The sequence below is a fragment of the Archocentrus centrarchus genome, chromosome 16, assembly GCF_007364275.1.
Source record: "Archocentrus centrarchus isolate MPI-CPG fArcCen1 chromosome 16, fArcCen1, whole genome shotgun sequence".
In the NCBI taxonomy this organism is placed as follows: domain Eukaryota; kingdom Metazoa; phylum Chordata; class Actinopteri; order Cichliformes; family Cichlidae; genus Archocentrus; species Archocentrus centrarchus.
The window spans coordinates 5545021-5561774 of NC_044361.1; the positions used below are offsets into that span (position 1 = coordinate 5545021).

The 16754-nt window shown below is 38.1% G+C and overlaps 1 protein-coding gene across 1 annotated transcript in view; it reads left to right on the forward strand.

Annotated features, from left to right (window-relative positions):
• Positions 1–4047: 4047 nt before the first annotated feature.
• Positions 4048–16754, forward strand: part of LOC115793866 (semaphorin-7A) — a 44093-nt gene continuing 31386 nt past the window's right edge. Inside the window, exons 1-3 of the mRNA XM_030749023.1 lie at positions 4048–4356; positions 14107–14246; positions 16073–16135. Of these exons, the coding sequence (XP_030604883.1) occupies positions 4278–4356; positions 14107–14246; positions 16073–16135 (282 nt within the window). The 5' untranslated portion in view covers positions 4048–4277. The remainder of the gene's footprint in view (positions 4357–14106; positions 14247–16072; positions 16136–16754) is intronic.

Below are 16754 nucleotides of genomic sequence, written 5' to 3' on the forward strand. Positions count from 1 at the left end.
GCCAAAAAGGCAGATTAAAGTGGTGTTTATAAGTCACTCCCCCCCATGACTGGCATGCTCACACCACTGAGAACATCATGGTCTCTGCTCTTAGTTTGTTTCAGACTCCTCTATTTTTAATATGAAGATGGGAGCATTTCTTTACAACAGAAGGTGCATTTTAAATTTATGTTGTTGGCATTTGGTTGGCACTGTTATCCTTAATCACACGGGAATAGGCTTATCACCTAGACCACCTAAACTACAAGCAACTAACAGCAAAAGGGTCAAAGCAGAATACTGATTTCAGTCTCTATTTTATTACCATTATTTTTATTTTTATCTTCAAAGAGTGAAAAGTCAAGATCCATTCATTAGAAAACAAATTCATCGTGGTGTTCTGTTGGGGCTGGTATTGATTTAACACCGTCTTGTAGCCTTAACTGCTACAATTTTGTTGTTCTTGTTTTATCAGACTTGACTCAGTTTGAATTGTCCTAGTGTGGACATAAGTGGTCTCTACAGCCCTTCAGATAAGAGGCTCTCGGAAAAAGAGAGAGAAAGAAGAGAAAATACCTCTCTGGTTCCATTACTGTGACTAAAGTGGACGTGACATTTTCACACTGAAAAATATTCTGCACTAAGGACAGGCATTTCTGACATGAGTGAATTTCTTTGATGCCATCATGATGATTACATACTAGAAAAAGAAAATAGCATGACAAAATTCAACAGTTACGACAAGCACATATTTTACTGCAAGATTGGCTAGGTCAACAGAAAATAAATGAAATATGTTTATATGTACTGACAAACTCAGTATGAAGTTTTTTTTTTAGGTGTTCCATGCATATTAATGGCATTCAGGAATGCAGTCAGGAAGTTAGGCACAGTCAGTACTTTGTTTATTGGTGTTTTGGCCATGTTACTCTTAAGTTTTTGTTTTTTTATGCCAACTAAGTAAATGCCAACTATTCCAATTCCTGTCTCTGTTCACTGACCTCTCAGGTTGGTAAAAATTATAATTTACTTTATGTCCTGGTTTTGTCCCACATCTGGTGCAACACAGTTGGAAAATATTGCTGGCACTATGGAAATACAATGAGGAAATGAGGGAATCACCAAAGCGTTTAGACCTAATCCTCTTTAGGGCCTCAAGATTTGTACCAAATCTCATTACAATCCATTCAATATTTCAGATTTCTCACCACACTGGACTGGCTGGCATTACTGTGCTGTAATGTGCAGGAATTTTATCTCACCTGCTTAAGAAAATAATGACCAATGCTATCAGTAATACTGTATTATTTAATTTTACATTACTGCATTAGTGTGATATGAAATAACCACACAAAATTGAGAGTAAAGTATTCAATATTGCATATTTCCAGTGTTATTCTGTAGTCACTCCTATTGTAGAATAGAACAAGCAGCACACTGTTTATCCTTTTGCCTCAATAATCTTTGAGTGTTTTGCAACTAAATCGCTGCCCAAAATTATCATCTTGTATTCTTTAGCTTGAGACACTCAAGAAGCAGGCACCTTCCTATAGCTGCATGCAGACACATAGGCAGATGTATACTCACACAAGCTATTTACTACTTTAATATTAATTTACATGAAACTTCAAGATTTTCAAAACATGTTTTGATATATTTACATGTAAAGTCTGATCCAATGTAAAGAAATGCTTAACAAGGTGAAATTTAGGTAGTGAGTTTTATTTACTGTATTAATAAAACACCTTCAAATAATTATTAAGTCATTGAAATTTGACATTCAAAAATTATTTTATTTTCAGTGATTACAAACAAATGTATGTTGTTAATTGGTTGCTTCATGCATTGTTGTACTGAGATCTTTTAATGTTTTTTGATGTGTTTCAGATATTTAAGTGACACTTCTAGACTTATCTCCTGTCCAGCTATAGAGAAAATAAAATAAGCAGGAAAATGAATCATAATAACTGTTACGAGTTAAGTCATTATCATTAAACATCATGTTTCTCTTGCTTCTGTAAACTGTAAATTGAAGCAAAGGCACTCCAAGTGATCTTAAAACAGAATATCCTTGTTGCAATAATTAGTTTGAAGTAATGAAACAACGACTGAAAACACTGGTTTTGCTGCCATCTAGAGGTTGAAAATTTGACACCCAAATTAAAGAGAACATGAATGACCTCATTGTTAAGTGAAGTCATTTGTTCAACAAACGCAACCGGGGCATCATTACATTTGAAATCGTGTTAAACTGCTATTTACCCAGTACAGAATGCAAGTGGAAAGAGTGAAAAAAAACCCCAAAACAATAAAGTTACTGCTGTGACTGAAGTAATCAAACAGTTATTTAACTCTAGTTCGGATGGAGCACATCACTGATACCAAAGAGAGGTCAGAGTACTGCATACCTCAGTCAAGGATGAAAATTCCCTCCATATCATCCATTAATTGAGTCTCTGGGTCACCAGATATAGCTGGATTTGAAATGGTTTGTGACATTTTCATATCAACATGAGATTTCCCAAGTTTTATGTACTTGTGAAGATGTGGCACTAAATGTCCAATTTTGCCCTTTCTCACGTTGTTCTTCCAAGAATCCCTGGATCAGGAGCAAGATCTGGCTCAATTCCAGAAATTAATCACTTTGAGCTTGGACCAAGCCGTACCTCTATTAAAAAAAAAAAAAAAAAAAAAAATCATGCAAATTTATTTTAACTTTTTGAGCAATCCTACAAATAAACAAAACAAAACAGTCACATAACATCTTTGGCAGAGGTAATAAAGGGAATAATAAGAAAAATAAAGATAGAAGCATAGATGTGGAATATCAAATATTTCCCCATTTGTGGGACTAATAAAGGCATTCTTGATTCTTGATTCTTGAGTAAGCTGCTGTCCTATGCCAGAGCTGATGTGGCCCCAGTGCCCTAAGTTGTGTATCATTGTTGTGCAGTCTACCTGAAATCTTTGTGATTTTCCACTTTCAAACTAACCGCAAACAGATTTAAAACAAAACAAAACAAAAACACAACTTCCAACCAGCAAGATTTTAAGATGATTCGAGGGAACAGAATCTCTTTTTAAAGCTTGTATACATTTATGATTGATGTGAAATGTGCATAAATTCAATGAAAAAAAAAAAACCACCAACTCTGAGTGAGTGTGTCGTGTTCTTTTACATTAGTAAGCGGGGTTCCACTTTTCTGCGGGAGCTCAAAGGTCTTGATTATAAGGGGTAACACCAGGAGACAGTAAAAGCTTTGGAAAGAAGTTAAAAATGGAAACTTGCCCCCCTAGTGGGTGGGATTTCAGAGGCTTGTTTCTTCCAAGGATCCACCTGTGTGCCTCATGTGGTGCTTTCTCAAATGAGGCAAACACAGGAATGCCTTTCATTCATTTCTCAATGTGTTATCCTGCTGATTTCCCCCCAAGGAGCTCACTGCTCATAGAAATTTCTCATAGAAGCCCAGATGAAGGTTTGGATGGTGCCTACAGAGAGCAATTTCATTAAAGTGGAAGCATCTGTTTAGTTGCCTTCACTGAGAGGCATTCACCATTAAGAGTGGTTCAGTTTTTTTCAAATTTGAGTCAATTAACTTCACAAATGCAAGCGCAGCAGAGCAGATTTCCTATTCAGGCACTCAGGCACTTTATAGTGACATATTGATCAGAGATTACAGTGATGGAGTTGCTGAAATATCATCATTGGTTGATGGTGTGAGGGCTTTTATACAAACATAAAATGACCACGTTAAAAGTGCATAATAGAGTTTAATTTCTTTTGTAAAATTAAAATTAGGTTGCTTATACATAAGGATATGTATAAGCAACCTTTATTTTGCCATATTCAACTGCATTACAACATTTTAAAAGCTATAAGAGAAATGTGTATCATACTTTCAAGAGATACAATGTACGATTCAAAATATCAGTGAAAATAATCTTTATCAGCAACAGGTATGATGTGTAATGCTTACACAACTGTAAAGTAAAAACGGATGTGTTTGCGCTCATTTTTGCAGTCCCACTTTTCATTTCAGCGCCCCTACTGAAAGGCTGCGCTCCCCCCTTCGCCTTTTGTTTCTGAGGTGGAGCTTGATACCTCGACTTTACCAAACTGAATTGCCGGCTAAACAGACGGACAAGACAGGACCGGAACCAGCAGTCGTTTGCAGGGCTCTGGGACGTGGCATATCGGGGGGGCAGGCGGCTGCAAGGAAGAGGAAGGATTTGGAGGAGCGCTTCGTGTGGGTTACTTAATTTTATAACCGACTTCACGCCACAGGGACACGGGAAAGATGAATTCTTTCATACTGCTGTCGCTTTTCGCCACCGTTATCATCGGAAAGTCACCTCGGCTGAAATTTGTTGTGCACGGTAAGTAGCCGTAATCTTCAGATATTGTGGTGTTCTGGTATTCAGCCAGTTATTTTAAGGACTCAAGAATGCTTTGTGTTTTTGTTTTATGTATGGAAATGAATGAATGAACGGTTAAACTGGTGGAGGGATGGACGGATGAGTGGATGGATGAGTTATGTCATGCGCCCAGTTATTTTTTTTTTTTTCCTCCAGTACTTCTCATTAGCTCTTGCTGTCTTTTAATTGGAAAAGCTGCATACATTAAGCCAGTAAAGACAGAGCCGCCTCTGGAATCAATCTCTGAAAACACCCCACCCAGACCCCCCCCGACGACCAAGCTAATAAATTACGCTCGACCGTTCAGGGCCTGCTCACATGTCCCCGGGCTATAACATCCCAGTTTTAACAATAGTTGGCCTCCTGAATTCAGTTTCTTTGCGTTACCATTGCATTTCCAGATTTCGCTGTGTCCACACACGCATGTCCAATCTGTCTAAATCGGATCTTATTTGTGCAACTCGTGGCTTTCTGCCAGTCTTTTTGCCAACTTGTGTGTTCCGTTTATCTCAGAGCACTTCGAGTTGACGGTGTGTTCGTGTCTAGTTTGCATAGATTCCAATTATAGTGGCTGTCCCCCCATATCGTCACATCTTCCAGGGGCACAGAGCGGAATAAAACCAGAAGTGCTTAAAAGCAACATTTCCTCTGCCAAGAGGGGGGACATGGCGCCTTTCCCCCCTAACGCACCTCGAAGCTGTACCCTTTCAACACCCGCCTGCCGAAAAACATCATTACTGTGAAATATGACTCTTTGGAGGTTGGCACAATCACTGTGCCTCTCGCGTCCTTGCGGAGCTGCAATGCGGGACACGGCAGCTGCTTCACACTGCAGATGGAAGAGTCCTATTCAGTGGAAAAAGAGAACTGCTTTAATGTAACAGTCAAAATAAATAAATATATGCTGTACGTGCACACATGTACAGAAAAGAAGGGAGAAGGGGAGCGCAGAGCAATGAATGGAAAATTCCAACCCGCCTCCTAGTTATCTATTCCACTCACGCCTTTTTACACCTCACACAGTCCTCTAATATATTCAGCAATCAATAGAGATGGGTGCTGTGTGTCAAGGTATTGGCGTAACCCTCCCAGCGGATGTACAAAACGCACAAGATGACGGCACTAGACGTGCGTGACATTTCAATCAAATTCATTGTTGTTACGCAATTTCAGGGTTAGCAATGGGTGCATATCCTTAGGACACACAGGCACAGAGACACCAACATATGGAAAACTGTCAGAGGAAATCTATCAAAGCTGCAGTCTGGAGCTTCAGCACCTCGGACAGTTCCGAAGTGCCCTGATGGTTAAAATGTCCTCATTTTGTACGCTTTTGCCAAATGAGGACATTTGGCAGGTTCTAGTACCTTCAAGGAATTGTTTGAAGGTTACAACCTGTTTTTTTTTTTTCCTTTTCTTTTTTTATTTTAGGTTAAAATAGTCGGTTTAAGATGGAACCTGTTGTTTTTGATGACGATATTGTAGGCGCCAGGGCTCATATTGATTTGCATTCATTTGGCATAGTCCACATCTTTGTCCAAGTCTATTACAATAAGTGCATTCACGCTAAGGACATCAAGCTGTCATCAAAAACTGTAAGTGCCTTTCTCTCAAACCAGAAAGAGGATACAGGTACATTTTTTTTTTTTTACCTTCACAGTGGTTATAATTTTAAGTTGAGTGTTTACCCTAGTTCCTTTAAACTGGCACATATCTCAGTATAAATCATTGCAATGCAACGCCCCATAAACAACAGCATGCAAAAGGAGCATTAGGTTGAAAAAACACCTCTTTAGTCATCAAAATGATCCTATCAGTATGTTCTCTATTGCTCTCTTTTTGTGGTGTGAACTAGAAAAGGACACTAAAGAATCAAATGACTAATAATCCATTATTTGCTAAGTAATGATGGTATAAATTGCATTTTCCCCCCACAGCTATGCCTTAAGATGTTGATATTCCCAATGTGTGAAAAATCAGTTGTTACTCACTTCAGTGTTTTTTCTGTCCAGCTGATGCATCTAAATCCAGGATTTACTCTATATTTAGCCCTGTTTTTAACAACAATTCCTAACAAGTCCAAATTAATCTTGATCAGCTAAATGCTCAGTTATGTTCACCAGGTTTTTCCTTATTTGGTCTGTGTGATTTATGGCATTCAGCAGGTAGTGGTATGTTGTTATAGCAGAGGGGTTATTTGTGTTTTTCTGTTTGGTTTTTATTGTTTTTTTTTGCCAGAAATGGCTCTCTGCTGCTGCTAGACATGGAATAATGAAGGACAGAGCTAGAACAGTAAAATTAAAGACCAGAAAACCAAAGTAGATGACTGAAAATAATTAAAAAAAAAAGAAGAAAAGAAATCATTCCACAAAGCTGAAGGAAATTGCAGAGTTGCAACAATAAGTAGTCTATTATGTTTAAATTATGCTAAATTGATAATAAGGGGCTCAAGGTGTGCCAAGAAAATGTCCTTCACACCATTAAACCACCACCACCTGTCTGAACTGTTGATATAAGAGTGTGGATGCATGCTTTCATGTTGTTAATGCCAAATTCTGACCTTGTCATGGTCCTGGGTGGTTGATCCAGTTTTCTGAGTTTATGTACTTTGTAAGTTCTGTTTATTATTAAATATTTTCTCTGAGTCTTAGTTTGTTTGTTGTTTGTGTTTTTATCTGTGTGTATTTCCTTGGTCTTTTCAGTCTTGCGTTCCTAGGTCCAGTTTCTATTAGAGTTTTTTTTCCCTCAGTGTTTCTTGTTCTGTGCTGTTGTGTCATCTATGTTAAGTTCATTCATGGATCCCCGCTTTGTTATGGTTCTCACTTCTTGTTTTATTTTGGTAGTTACTTGTCTGTAGTGTCTTGTGTTTGTCTTTATTTCCCTTCCTGTCTAATAATCTTTGATTATTATCACCTGTGTCTTGTTAGCTAGCTGTGTTCACTTCTCCTAACTGCCTTATTGTATACATATACTGGTGTCTTCCCCTCAGTCTTTGTCTTAACATCTGATAACTGGCCCCTGTGTGTTTCCTGTAAACTGTGGATTTTGTATTGTTTCTGTTTCTTCAGTTGGGTCCTAATTCCATGCATCATGACAGACCCTACCATTTGACTGTAGGAGCAGAAATGGAGACTCAGACATGACAATTTCCAATTTTTGTTGAACCTCTTCAATTTGTAGCCTCCGTCTCCTATTCTTAGCTAACAGGCGTGATACCTGCTGTTGTCTTCTGCTGCTGTAGCCCATCTGCTTCAAGGTTTGCCATGTTGTGCATTCAGAGATGCTCATGTTGTGCATTCAGAGATGCATACCTTGGCTGTAATGGGTGGTTATTTAACTTCCTGTTGCCTTCCTATCAGCACAACGCATTCTGAACATTCTTTTCTCATATCAACGAGGCATTTTTGCCCACAGAACTGCCACTCACTGGATATTTTTCTTTTTTGGACCTTTCTTGGTAAACCTTAGAGATGATTGTGTGGGAAAATCCCAGCACATCAGCAGTTTCTGAAACACTCAGACCAGCCCATCTGGCACAACCGACAATGCCACATTCAAAGTCACGTAAATCACTTTTCTTCCCCATTATATGTTCAGGTCATCTTGAGTGTACTTTACACATTGCCATTTGAGCCACATATTCATGTAAAATATTAATTAGTGCAGCTTTAATATCAATAATAGAGAAACCATAAGTATTTGTGCACCTTTTTGGCAAAAGGGGACCATGAAAGCGCCAGCAACAACCGCGTGTGAACACAAAATAATTTACAGAAACATCCAGAGAGAAAGAAAAGCAGCTCCTCTCAAATGACATGTACAGCATCCTCCTAAATATCAGAACATTTTCCTGAAGTTCAGCCATCTTTTGTGCTGACCTTTTCTCTCAGTTGGAGACCTAAACAAATCAATACAAAATGCTCTTGAACTATGAATCTCACAGATATTTTCTTGTCATTAATAATTGGAGACTTGAGGTCCACTTTAAAAACAACTTTGAAGTCAAATATTATAGATAAGTAAACAAAAACAGTCGTATGATTCGCTAGTGCCAAACAGAAAAGCTTCAAAAGGCTTCTAGATTGCTTACTTTGCCTCTTTTATTGTTTTTCTAATATTTAAGCTGTTTTTCAGTTGAGACTAGTCCCCAAAACAACAGCTGTGTTCTGCCGTTCTTTAATGTACACATTTTTAGTGCAAATAGGATTTTGTTTCTTTAAAAGTGGCTTGGTAATTTGAAAGTGTTTTAACTTCAAGGAATACGTGCTCCTCTGAGGGGAAGTTAACTCTCCAACCATTGATTTTAATGAAGCCCTTTTTCAAGGAACAAGCTCAAAAACAAGGTTGTTTTTCTTAGTTCCTGAAAAGCTGACCTTTTGAAAATTCACGATTTCCAACCGGGAGCAATGATTAAGTGTCTGAGAAAAGACACACACTTACACAGAACAGCAGAGAACATTTAGGATCTCAGATTACAACCAGACTGTGACACTGCAGATGTGTCTGGCTCTTTGAAAAATTGTGTTAAGACATGGAAAAAGATGCTGTTAATGCACATTCTCTTCTTGCAATGTGCTTTTGCTAGTGAGGCAGGCCAGAGCCTCTCTAAGTCAAATACGTTTTCTAATAAGGGATTGGTGAGGGAGGAGATTAAGTCATCATAAACATAGTTTTGTGGTCATGTTTGCTTGCCAAAGATTTTTTGTGCCACAAAATCCCTCAAAGATTTGAATGGGTATTTAAAAAAAAAGAAAGAAAGAAAAAGAAAATGAAAGTGAGTTTTAATCTAATTCACTGTTAAGCAGTCATTTTTGTCCTTCTACCATATCTGCATTCACCACTTTGGTACTGTAAAAGACTGTATATAGGTTTGTGGACTTGGATTTTAAAATCTCAACTTTGGATGTTTTTTTTTTTTTTCACTAAATTAATACTTGAATTTCATTCTTGGATGGGCTTTTAGTACAGTTGCCTGTAGTCTCCTTGTCTGGTAACTGCATTAAAAGCTCCAAAAAACAGAACAAACTGGTTGAGAGGCGCAGCTCTGTGACTCCCCTTAGCTGAAACAAAGCCTAGAAGCCATCTGTGTCAGCACAACCTGTCAGTCAAAGCAGCCATGTCCATAATAATGCAATTTTTAAGCCTTTAAATTTAAACAAGTGAAAGAATAAATGCAAAAAGAAACCCCCTTTATTGCATAGTTACCTTTATCTAATCTAGCCAGCTATCTTGTTAAGCTTAATTGTCTGTAAAATCAGGCTAATGTAATTACACCGGTGGTTTAATAGCAAACCATTTATCAACACACATTTTCTATGGCTTTTACCATTATCGGTCAAACTCAAATATGCTTACCAACTTGAGTATCTTTTGTTAAGCATTAGTAGCTAGTGTTGAAGCAGTATATGGGTGAACGCCTTTCATGTTTCATTCTGATTATCTTTTAATTTGATCCAAGTTAGTCTAAGAAAAACTGAACCCTTTTTCTACTGTTGAAAACAGGGTGAATTAGCACAACCTTGGGAAGGTATTTTGCTTCTGTTAAGTGCCAAAACAAATATATATACAAATCTATTGGTGTGCTTTCAAATCTACACGTTCTTATGTCTGCCTCAAGACCACCACACTGTGAAACTATAGTTTCTCTGTAGGCCTCTTCTTTGTATATTTCTCACTTCCTTGTCAAGTACAAGCTTCATCAAATAGATTACAGCTAATAAAAGCGGCCACTGTTTCCATAGAAACCTGTGTTGCTACTGCTCCCCACTACTTCATCCTGGTTTTGCTATTAATCTAGATGTCTTCTTTACCTTAAAAAAGCAAAGAACATCTCATCCAGAGACGCTTTAATGAGACACGCTAGTTTTAAAGTAAAGCTGTCAGGAGTTTATTTAAGAAAATGCTTTTAAGTGTCTATTTAAGAAAACTAAATGTGGAAAGGTATGCCTGGAGCAGAAACTAAAATTAAGAAAAAGGATGGTTGTACTATTAAAGAGTTTTATAAACTGATATTTTAGTTACATATCATTTATCATCAGACATTTGTTAACATACATTAAGACAGACTTTTAAGAACTCCTGGATATCATTTGGTACATTTTTCATTCTGTAACTTTATCTTTTAACTAGTAGGTGGGATTTTAATCTATTTCTAAAAGCAGGCACAGATGCAGTGTAGGTAAGTGTGAGTCTGATTGGATCTGTGATTCAGAGATGCACAAATGTACTTTTGATTCAACCAGCAATCTGTGATAGGATTTGCCCACATGATTATTCTAGAGATTTTTGTGTTTCCACCAGATGCCCTTTTCCTCTAACACCCAGGTTGACTCTCTTTTTAATGTAAAATCACAAAGGGTGGTAGTGCTGGATGAAGTGCTGTGGTAAACGAAATCAATTCAAAGTCAGTACTTCTCAAGCTACTTCCTACTGAGGACAGATCATGTTTAGATTAAAAAAAAAGTTTAGGATGGCTAAATCTGGATCATCTGTAATAACTTCCCGAAACCCAATTTTGCTTTCATGCACTGGCCTTTTGTGATTGTTTTTGACCTTACAACAGTACCAAAAAACAAAAGTTTTCATTTTTATGATTAATTTCTTGCTTGATTGATTTCAAAGTATGATTTGAAAAATCTACGTAGCCCTCTTTCTCCTTTGTATTCTTAATTATTTTTGTAGTATCTGTGGTATTTTCACAGCTTAAAGGTAAGACATACATAAGGGGCAAGGGTCCAAAATCTTTATATTTCATCAAGATGACCAGAGCAGACAAAGGGGCAAACAAAGAAAAAAAGGCAAGTCTCAAAAACAGTATAAAATCCAAGAACACATGAATCAACCTTATAAGATTTCAGGCTGGAGCAGAGGTCAGGAAACCTGGGAGAGATTACAGGCAGTGGGGGTACAATTTGCTTGTGCTTGTTTGAGTTTTTCAGAAACTTCTGATCTACTGGTATTTTCCTGCAAAATGGTCTGAAGGAGGAAATATCCAGTGAGCAGCAGTTCTGCTGGGGAACATTCCTTATTGATGCCCTGTTGAGTTCAGAGGAGAATGTTCAGACTGCTTTGAGCTGATACGAAGAAAGGGGTAGCACAAACTCGTTACACCCAAAGGTATGCAGAACATCATCTTTGAATGCACATTGAAGCAGACAAGCTACAGCTGCAGAAGACCACACCGGGTGCCACTCCTGTCAGCTAAGAGCAGGATACTAAGGCTAGAAATTGCAGGGAGTGACCAAAACTGGACAACGGAAGATGTTGGAAAAAGTGTTGAATGTTTTGATGAGTCTTAATTTCTGCTGCGACATTCAGATGGTAGTGTCAAACCTTGGCATAAATAACAGTGATTTAGACTGCTGGTGGTGGGCATCATTTCAATTGTCAATCCCTTTATGACCACAGTGTACCTATCTTCTGATGGCAGGATAACACACTATGTCAGGGGTGGCAAACTCCAGGCCTCGAGAGCCAGTGTCCTGCAGGTTTTAGATGTGTCCCTGATCCAACACACCTTAATCAAAATTAATCTGAATTACCTCCTCAGTATGTAGTCAAGTTCTCCAGAGTCCTGCTAATGACTTCTATATTTGACTCAGGTGTGTTGGATCAGGAACACATCTAAAACCTGCAGGATACCAGCTCTCAAGGCCTGGAGTTTGCCACCCCTGCATTATGTCAAAGTTCAGATCACCTCAAACTTCTTTCTTGAACATGACAGTGAGCTAACTGTACTCAAAAGGCCCCCATAGTCACCAGATCTCAATCCAATAAAGCACCTTTGGGATGTGGTAAAATGGGAGATTTGCATCATGGACATGCAGCTGACAAATCTGCAGTAACTGTGTGAAGGTATCATGCTATCATGTCAGCATGAACCAATATCTCTAAGGGATGTTTCCATGCTATGCTATGATGAATTAAGGCAGTTCTGATGGCAAAAGGGGGTCCAGCGAGTGAACAGGTGGTGCAGAAAACTGTAAAGAACAGAAGTAAAACTACTGCATGAGAACCAAGCATTACAAGAAAAAGGAGGGAATAATGGACAACAGTAATATGAATTCAAAAGCTTGATAGATATGTTAGTAGTAGTAAAAATAGATTGGCATTATTAAAATCTGAAATGGTTACTACTGTCCTTGTTTTCAGTCTGTTACCACGGGGAACATTACCCTGCCCCCTGAGGGGGGAACAGGTATTGTTTTTGGTGTGTTTGTTAACAATATTACAGCAAAACTACCAGACTGTTCATACCAAATTTGCACAAAAGAGGACCAGTGACTTCTAGATCACCTGATTAAATTTTTTTCCCTAAATGGGTCAAGGTCAGGGTCAAAGGTCAAGTTTTTCTGAAATCTTGTGAAAGCAATAACTCAAGAACAATGTGAGGTAGGATGTTCAAATTTAAACCATAGATTTGAGTTCAAATCTTGGCAATTTTGACCTCAATGTAAAGGTCAAAGGTCAAGTTTTCTGAACATTTTCTGAACTCGTGAACACAATAACTCAAGAATGATGTGACCTAGCATGTTCAAATTCAGACCATTCATACCTACTAAACATCTCGGACGACTTAGCTCTCACCATAATAATGTCAATCACAGAAAGAGACAGCATTCTCAGTGGTTTATATTTATTATGATATTAGCATTTCTTATACCAATTCTTACTTAGCTTTTTACAATCACTGAGGCTCATATGCACCCCATTAAGATCTACCAAAAACTGATTATATGTTCTAGAACTTGCACTTCCAGGGGAGTAGTGCCACCTAATGATTCTACTGCCAGGATGCTGAGGGGGTGCACTGGTGCCTGGCAGTATTATTTGGTTCAGTCATTGAAAGCATCTTTTCATGTTTACATTTGGTTTAAAATGTAACTGATCCGATCCAGATTCTGGATTTGCAGGCTACTTGATTTTAACATGGGAAGTTCCTTTACATTCATAAAATGAAAGAGTTTAGTTCTACTTATTAAACCTTGGAAAATTATGGGTGTGAACAACAGGACCTACATGTTATTTTGGTGATTTCATGTTGGAGAGTGACATGCTTGTGAGATGGCCAATGTTCAAATCAGCTAAAATGTCTGCTGGGGGCAGGGTTTGTTGTGCCTGTATTGTGCCAAAAAGTGATCTTCTGCCAAAAAGTGATTTTCAGTATTTGTCAAGAAATGATTGCCTGTATTTAAAGAGTTGTAATGGATTTTTCTGGTGTGACACACTTGTCAAAAATGAATGATATCATGAATATATCAAGTCATTTGGAGACAGAAAAAAATTGTCACAAGGTAGAAGCTGCAATCACTTTTTGGCAAAGGGATTTTGTATGTTCTTTATTCATCTGGGTATACAAAATACCCAGATAAATGTACAAAAATAAATAAAAAAAGCATTTTTAAGACAAATTGAAACACAACATCACAGTTCTATAAAGATATTTTAAATGGCCCAAAAGGACTGGAGTGATCAAAAGGACTGGAGTGATTGTAATGTAGATGCACTAACAATTAATTTCTTTATTTATATATACACAGCACACCCTTCATAAATGTTGACTACAGTCAAAAACACAAATATCAGAAATCACTTTTTAGCATAACACCAGGACCACTCGTTATACATGTTAAACCATAAATTTTCATCATTTTCATAATAAAACAATGTTACTGTCTCATCTGCTGGTTCATTCCTTTATTTGTCTCTCAGAGGACTCCAGGTTCCACTTCAACAAACCAGAGAACTATATCAGCATGTACCACCAGGAAGGGAGTGACACCCTTTACGTAGGCGGCAAGGCAATGATCTACATGCTGAGGTTCACAGACAGCGGGGTCCGCGACCTGCAGGTACTTTTTGCGTTCTTTTAAGATGGTATTTGGAGCATTTTATTTATGTCTTTATTTTGAATGGAGAACTGTGAAGTAATTATCATAAATTATAAGACAAGCAGCCAGACAAATGCTTCCAAATATTGAAGCTGTCCACCGTCTTCATAAGCAACTTTAGCAATTTAGTTTGCTGTTTGTATAACAAAAAAACTGGGCAGCAAACGCTGAGTAGAAGGTGTGACATTGCTGCATCAAGTTATATGTCACAGCACAATATCAACCTGAGCCCCCCCCCCCCCCCCCCCCCCCCCCCCCCCAGAAGCCCAAAATTTCACTATGTTCATCTTTTCTTTTTAAACACACTGTATTTGCTGTTGGGAATGACTTCTACATAACCAGGACTTACTGCTGAATTTGAATTCACAAAAAACTCTTGCTTTTGAAAGTATAGACCCCAGTTACTGTTTGGTGTGAGCTGTGGGATGAAAGCAAATATAGCTGCTATCCTGCTGTGAGGATGACACGGCGAGCCAAAGAGGGCAGAGAGAGATAGCTGGCCTGCAGCTGGCCCAGTAAAGCAAATCTAGTGAAGGCCGAGGCATTTAGGTCATGCATACATTAATGAAACATTCACTGAGATAATACTGATATTGATAATATACAGGAGGTTCAAGATTACACTGTGTGTACGACGGTAGAAGTACTGCCTAGGCTAACAAACTGAAATTGACTGAATTCAAATATACAGTTTGCTAAATATAAATATGCTCTACTTTTTGGAATGATCGAAGGCTTATTTGGTGGTTGTGTCTCAGCGAGGGATGATGTGTTTGGCAATTAGGAGACGCTTTCATGTGAGATGGTGTGTTCTTACTCTTTCACAGGAAGTGACAGTTTGACAGGTTAACTTACTTGTAGTGGAGCTTAGAGGCAGCTAGTCATAGAAAAATAAATTCTTAAAAACAGCAACATTTTGCTGTCATTTACACAGAATGAAACAGTGAGATTGTTTACTAAGATTCAACAATTGTAGAGTCAGATTTCCACTTTGCAATGGAGAACCAAAGCTTGTTTGATAGACAATGCTCAGCTGCTTTCCCCCCCAAAAGGATTAATTTGTTCTGCCTCTTTATACTACTTACTTGTGGAAGGACAGTCTTGGGTAAAAGTGGAGAAATTACCATAAAGGACATTTGTGCAACAAGGCTGTTATGAGTTATACTTGCACTGTAAAAGTAAGGGACCTCTAGAAATTATGCAAATTAGTGCATAGAAAATATGCACAGGTGGCATCCTCTTTGGATGGGACAGAACTTGATGCAGAGAATCAAATTTTAAAGGTGTATTTATTTCTATAAAACAGTGTATTTTACCCAAAGAATGCTCTTTTCCCAACCATAACCAAGCAGTTTTGGTACCTAAACTTGAATAAATGGTGAATAAATCAATACTTAAAGCTGATGCCACCATTTTTTTCCTATGTGTATCAGGACCACTTACACTGGTTTATTTAGGAAGTAGTAACACATGGCTGATGATACTTAGAGGATTCTTTAGTTGGAGGATTTGTTTTGTGTCACCTTCATGCACTGAGGGGAACAAGTTCATAGCCATTCTTGTAGGGTTGTTGAAAGAAATTCTGTGGAAATTTGGAGGCAGGGTGAGGGGAAAAAGAGGGCTCCAAAGTGAAGATGTAGATGTCAAATAATGAAGTGACTCTTGAATGCAGTGAAAAGCCATAGTGTTGTGGAGTGTGTTTTAGAAGCTGCGGCAAGGTCAGTGCATGCTGAAACAAAGAAGTGTGAAGTAACTTGGCACAAACTAAACAATCTCTCCTCCCACAGATCCCAGCGGTATCGGATCAGACTGCAATTGATACCTGCAAGGCACAGGCTGCACCACTTGAGGTAGAAACACTTCCTCACTGTCAGTACTGCCATCACTTCAGCAAATCACTCTTCATCCGTCAGTACGTCGATATCATCCTTTTTCATATTACATCATCATTATCATCTGGAGCAAGGTTTGTGTCACGATGTACAGTTTTAATTCAATTATTCAGATAAAGCTTATGTTAACTTTTAAGAGCTTAAGATGCCAAATAATTCAAATGAGCACACTGAAAACATGCAATAACAAACTGACATAGAAAATGATAATCCATGCAGATGAGATAAAATTACACAGGAGACACTGTCACCTCAATAAACAAACTATACAGCTCAATGAGCAGCAGATAATTGCAGTGAATAATTTGTGATTCCACAGAGAGAATAGCAGGATTTTATGACAGTATTAAAACCAAAAGAAAATGGTAAGATAAATCTTTAATTGGGAGTTTAATACTCTGAGGCTGAGAAATATGTTCCATTAAATACTGAGGGTCAAATTCTGCATTGTTCAGTAAAGCAAATAAGGGGATTATAAACCTGAAATTGAATACCCAGTCACCTACACCTACTACTTCATTATACAGGCAATGTTAAGGTCACTGTATAGTTTTGGGACCACGGTGCTACAAGAGTC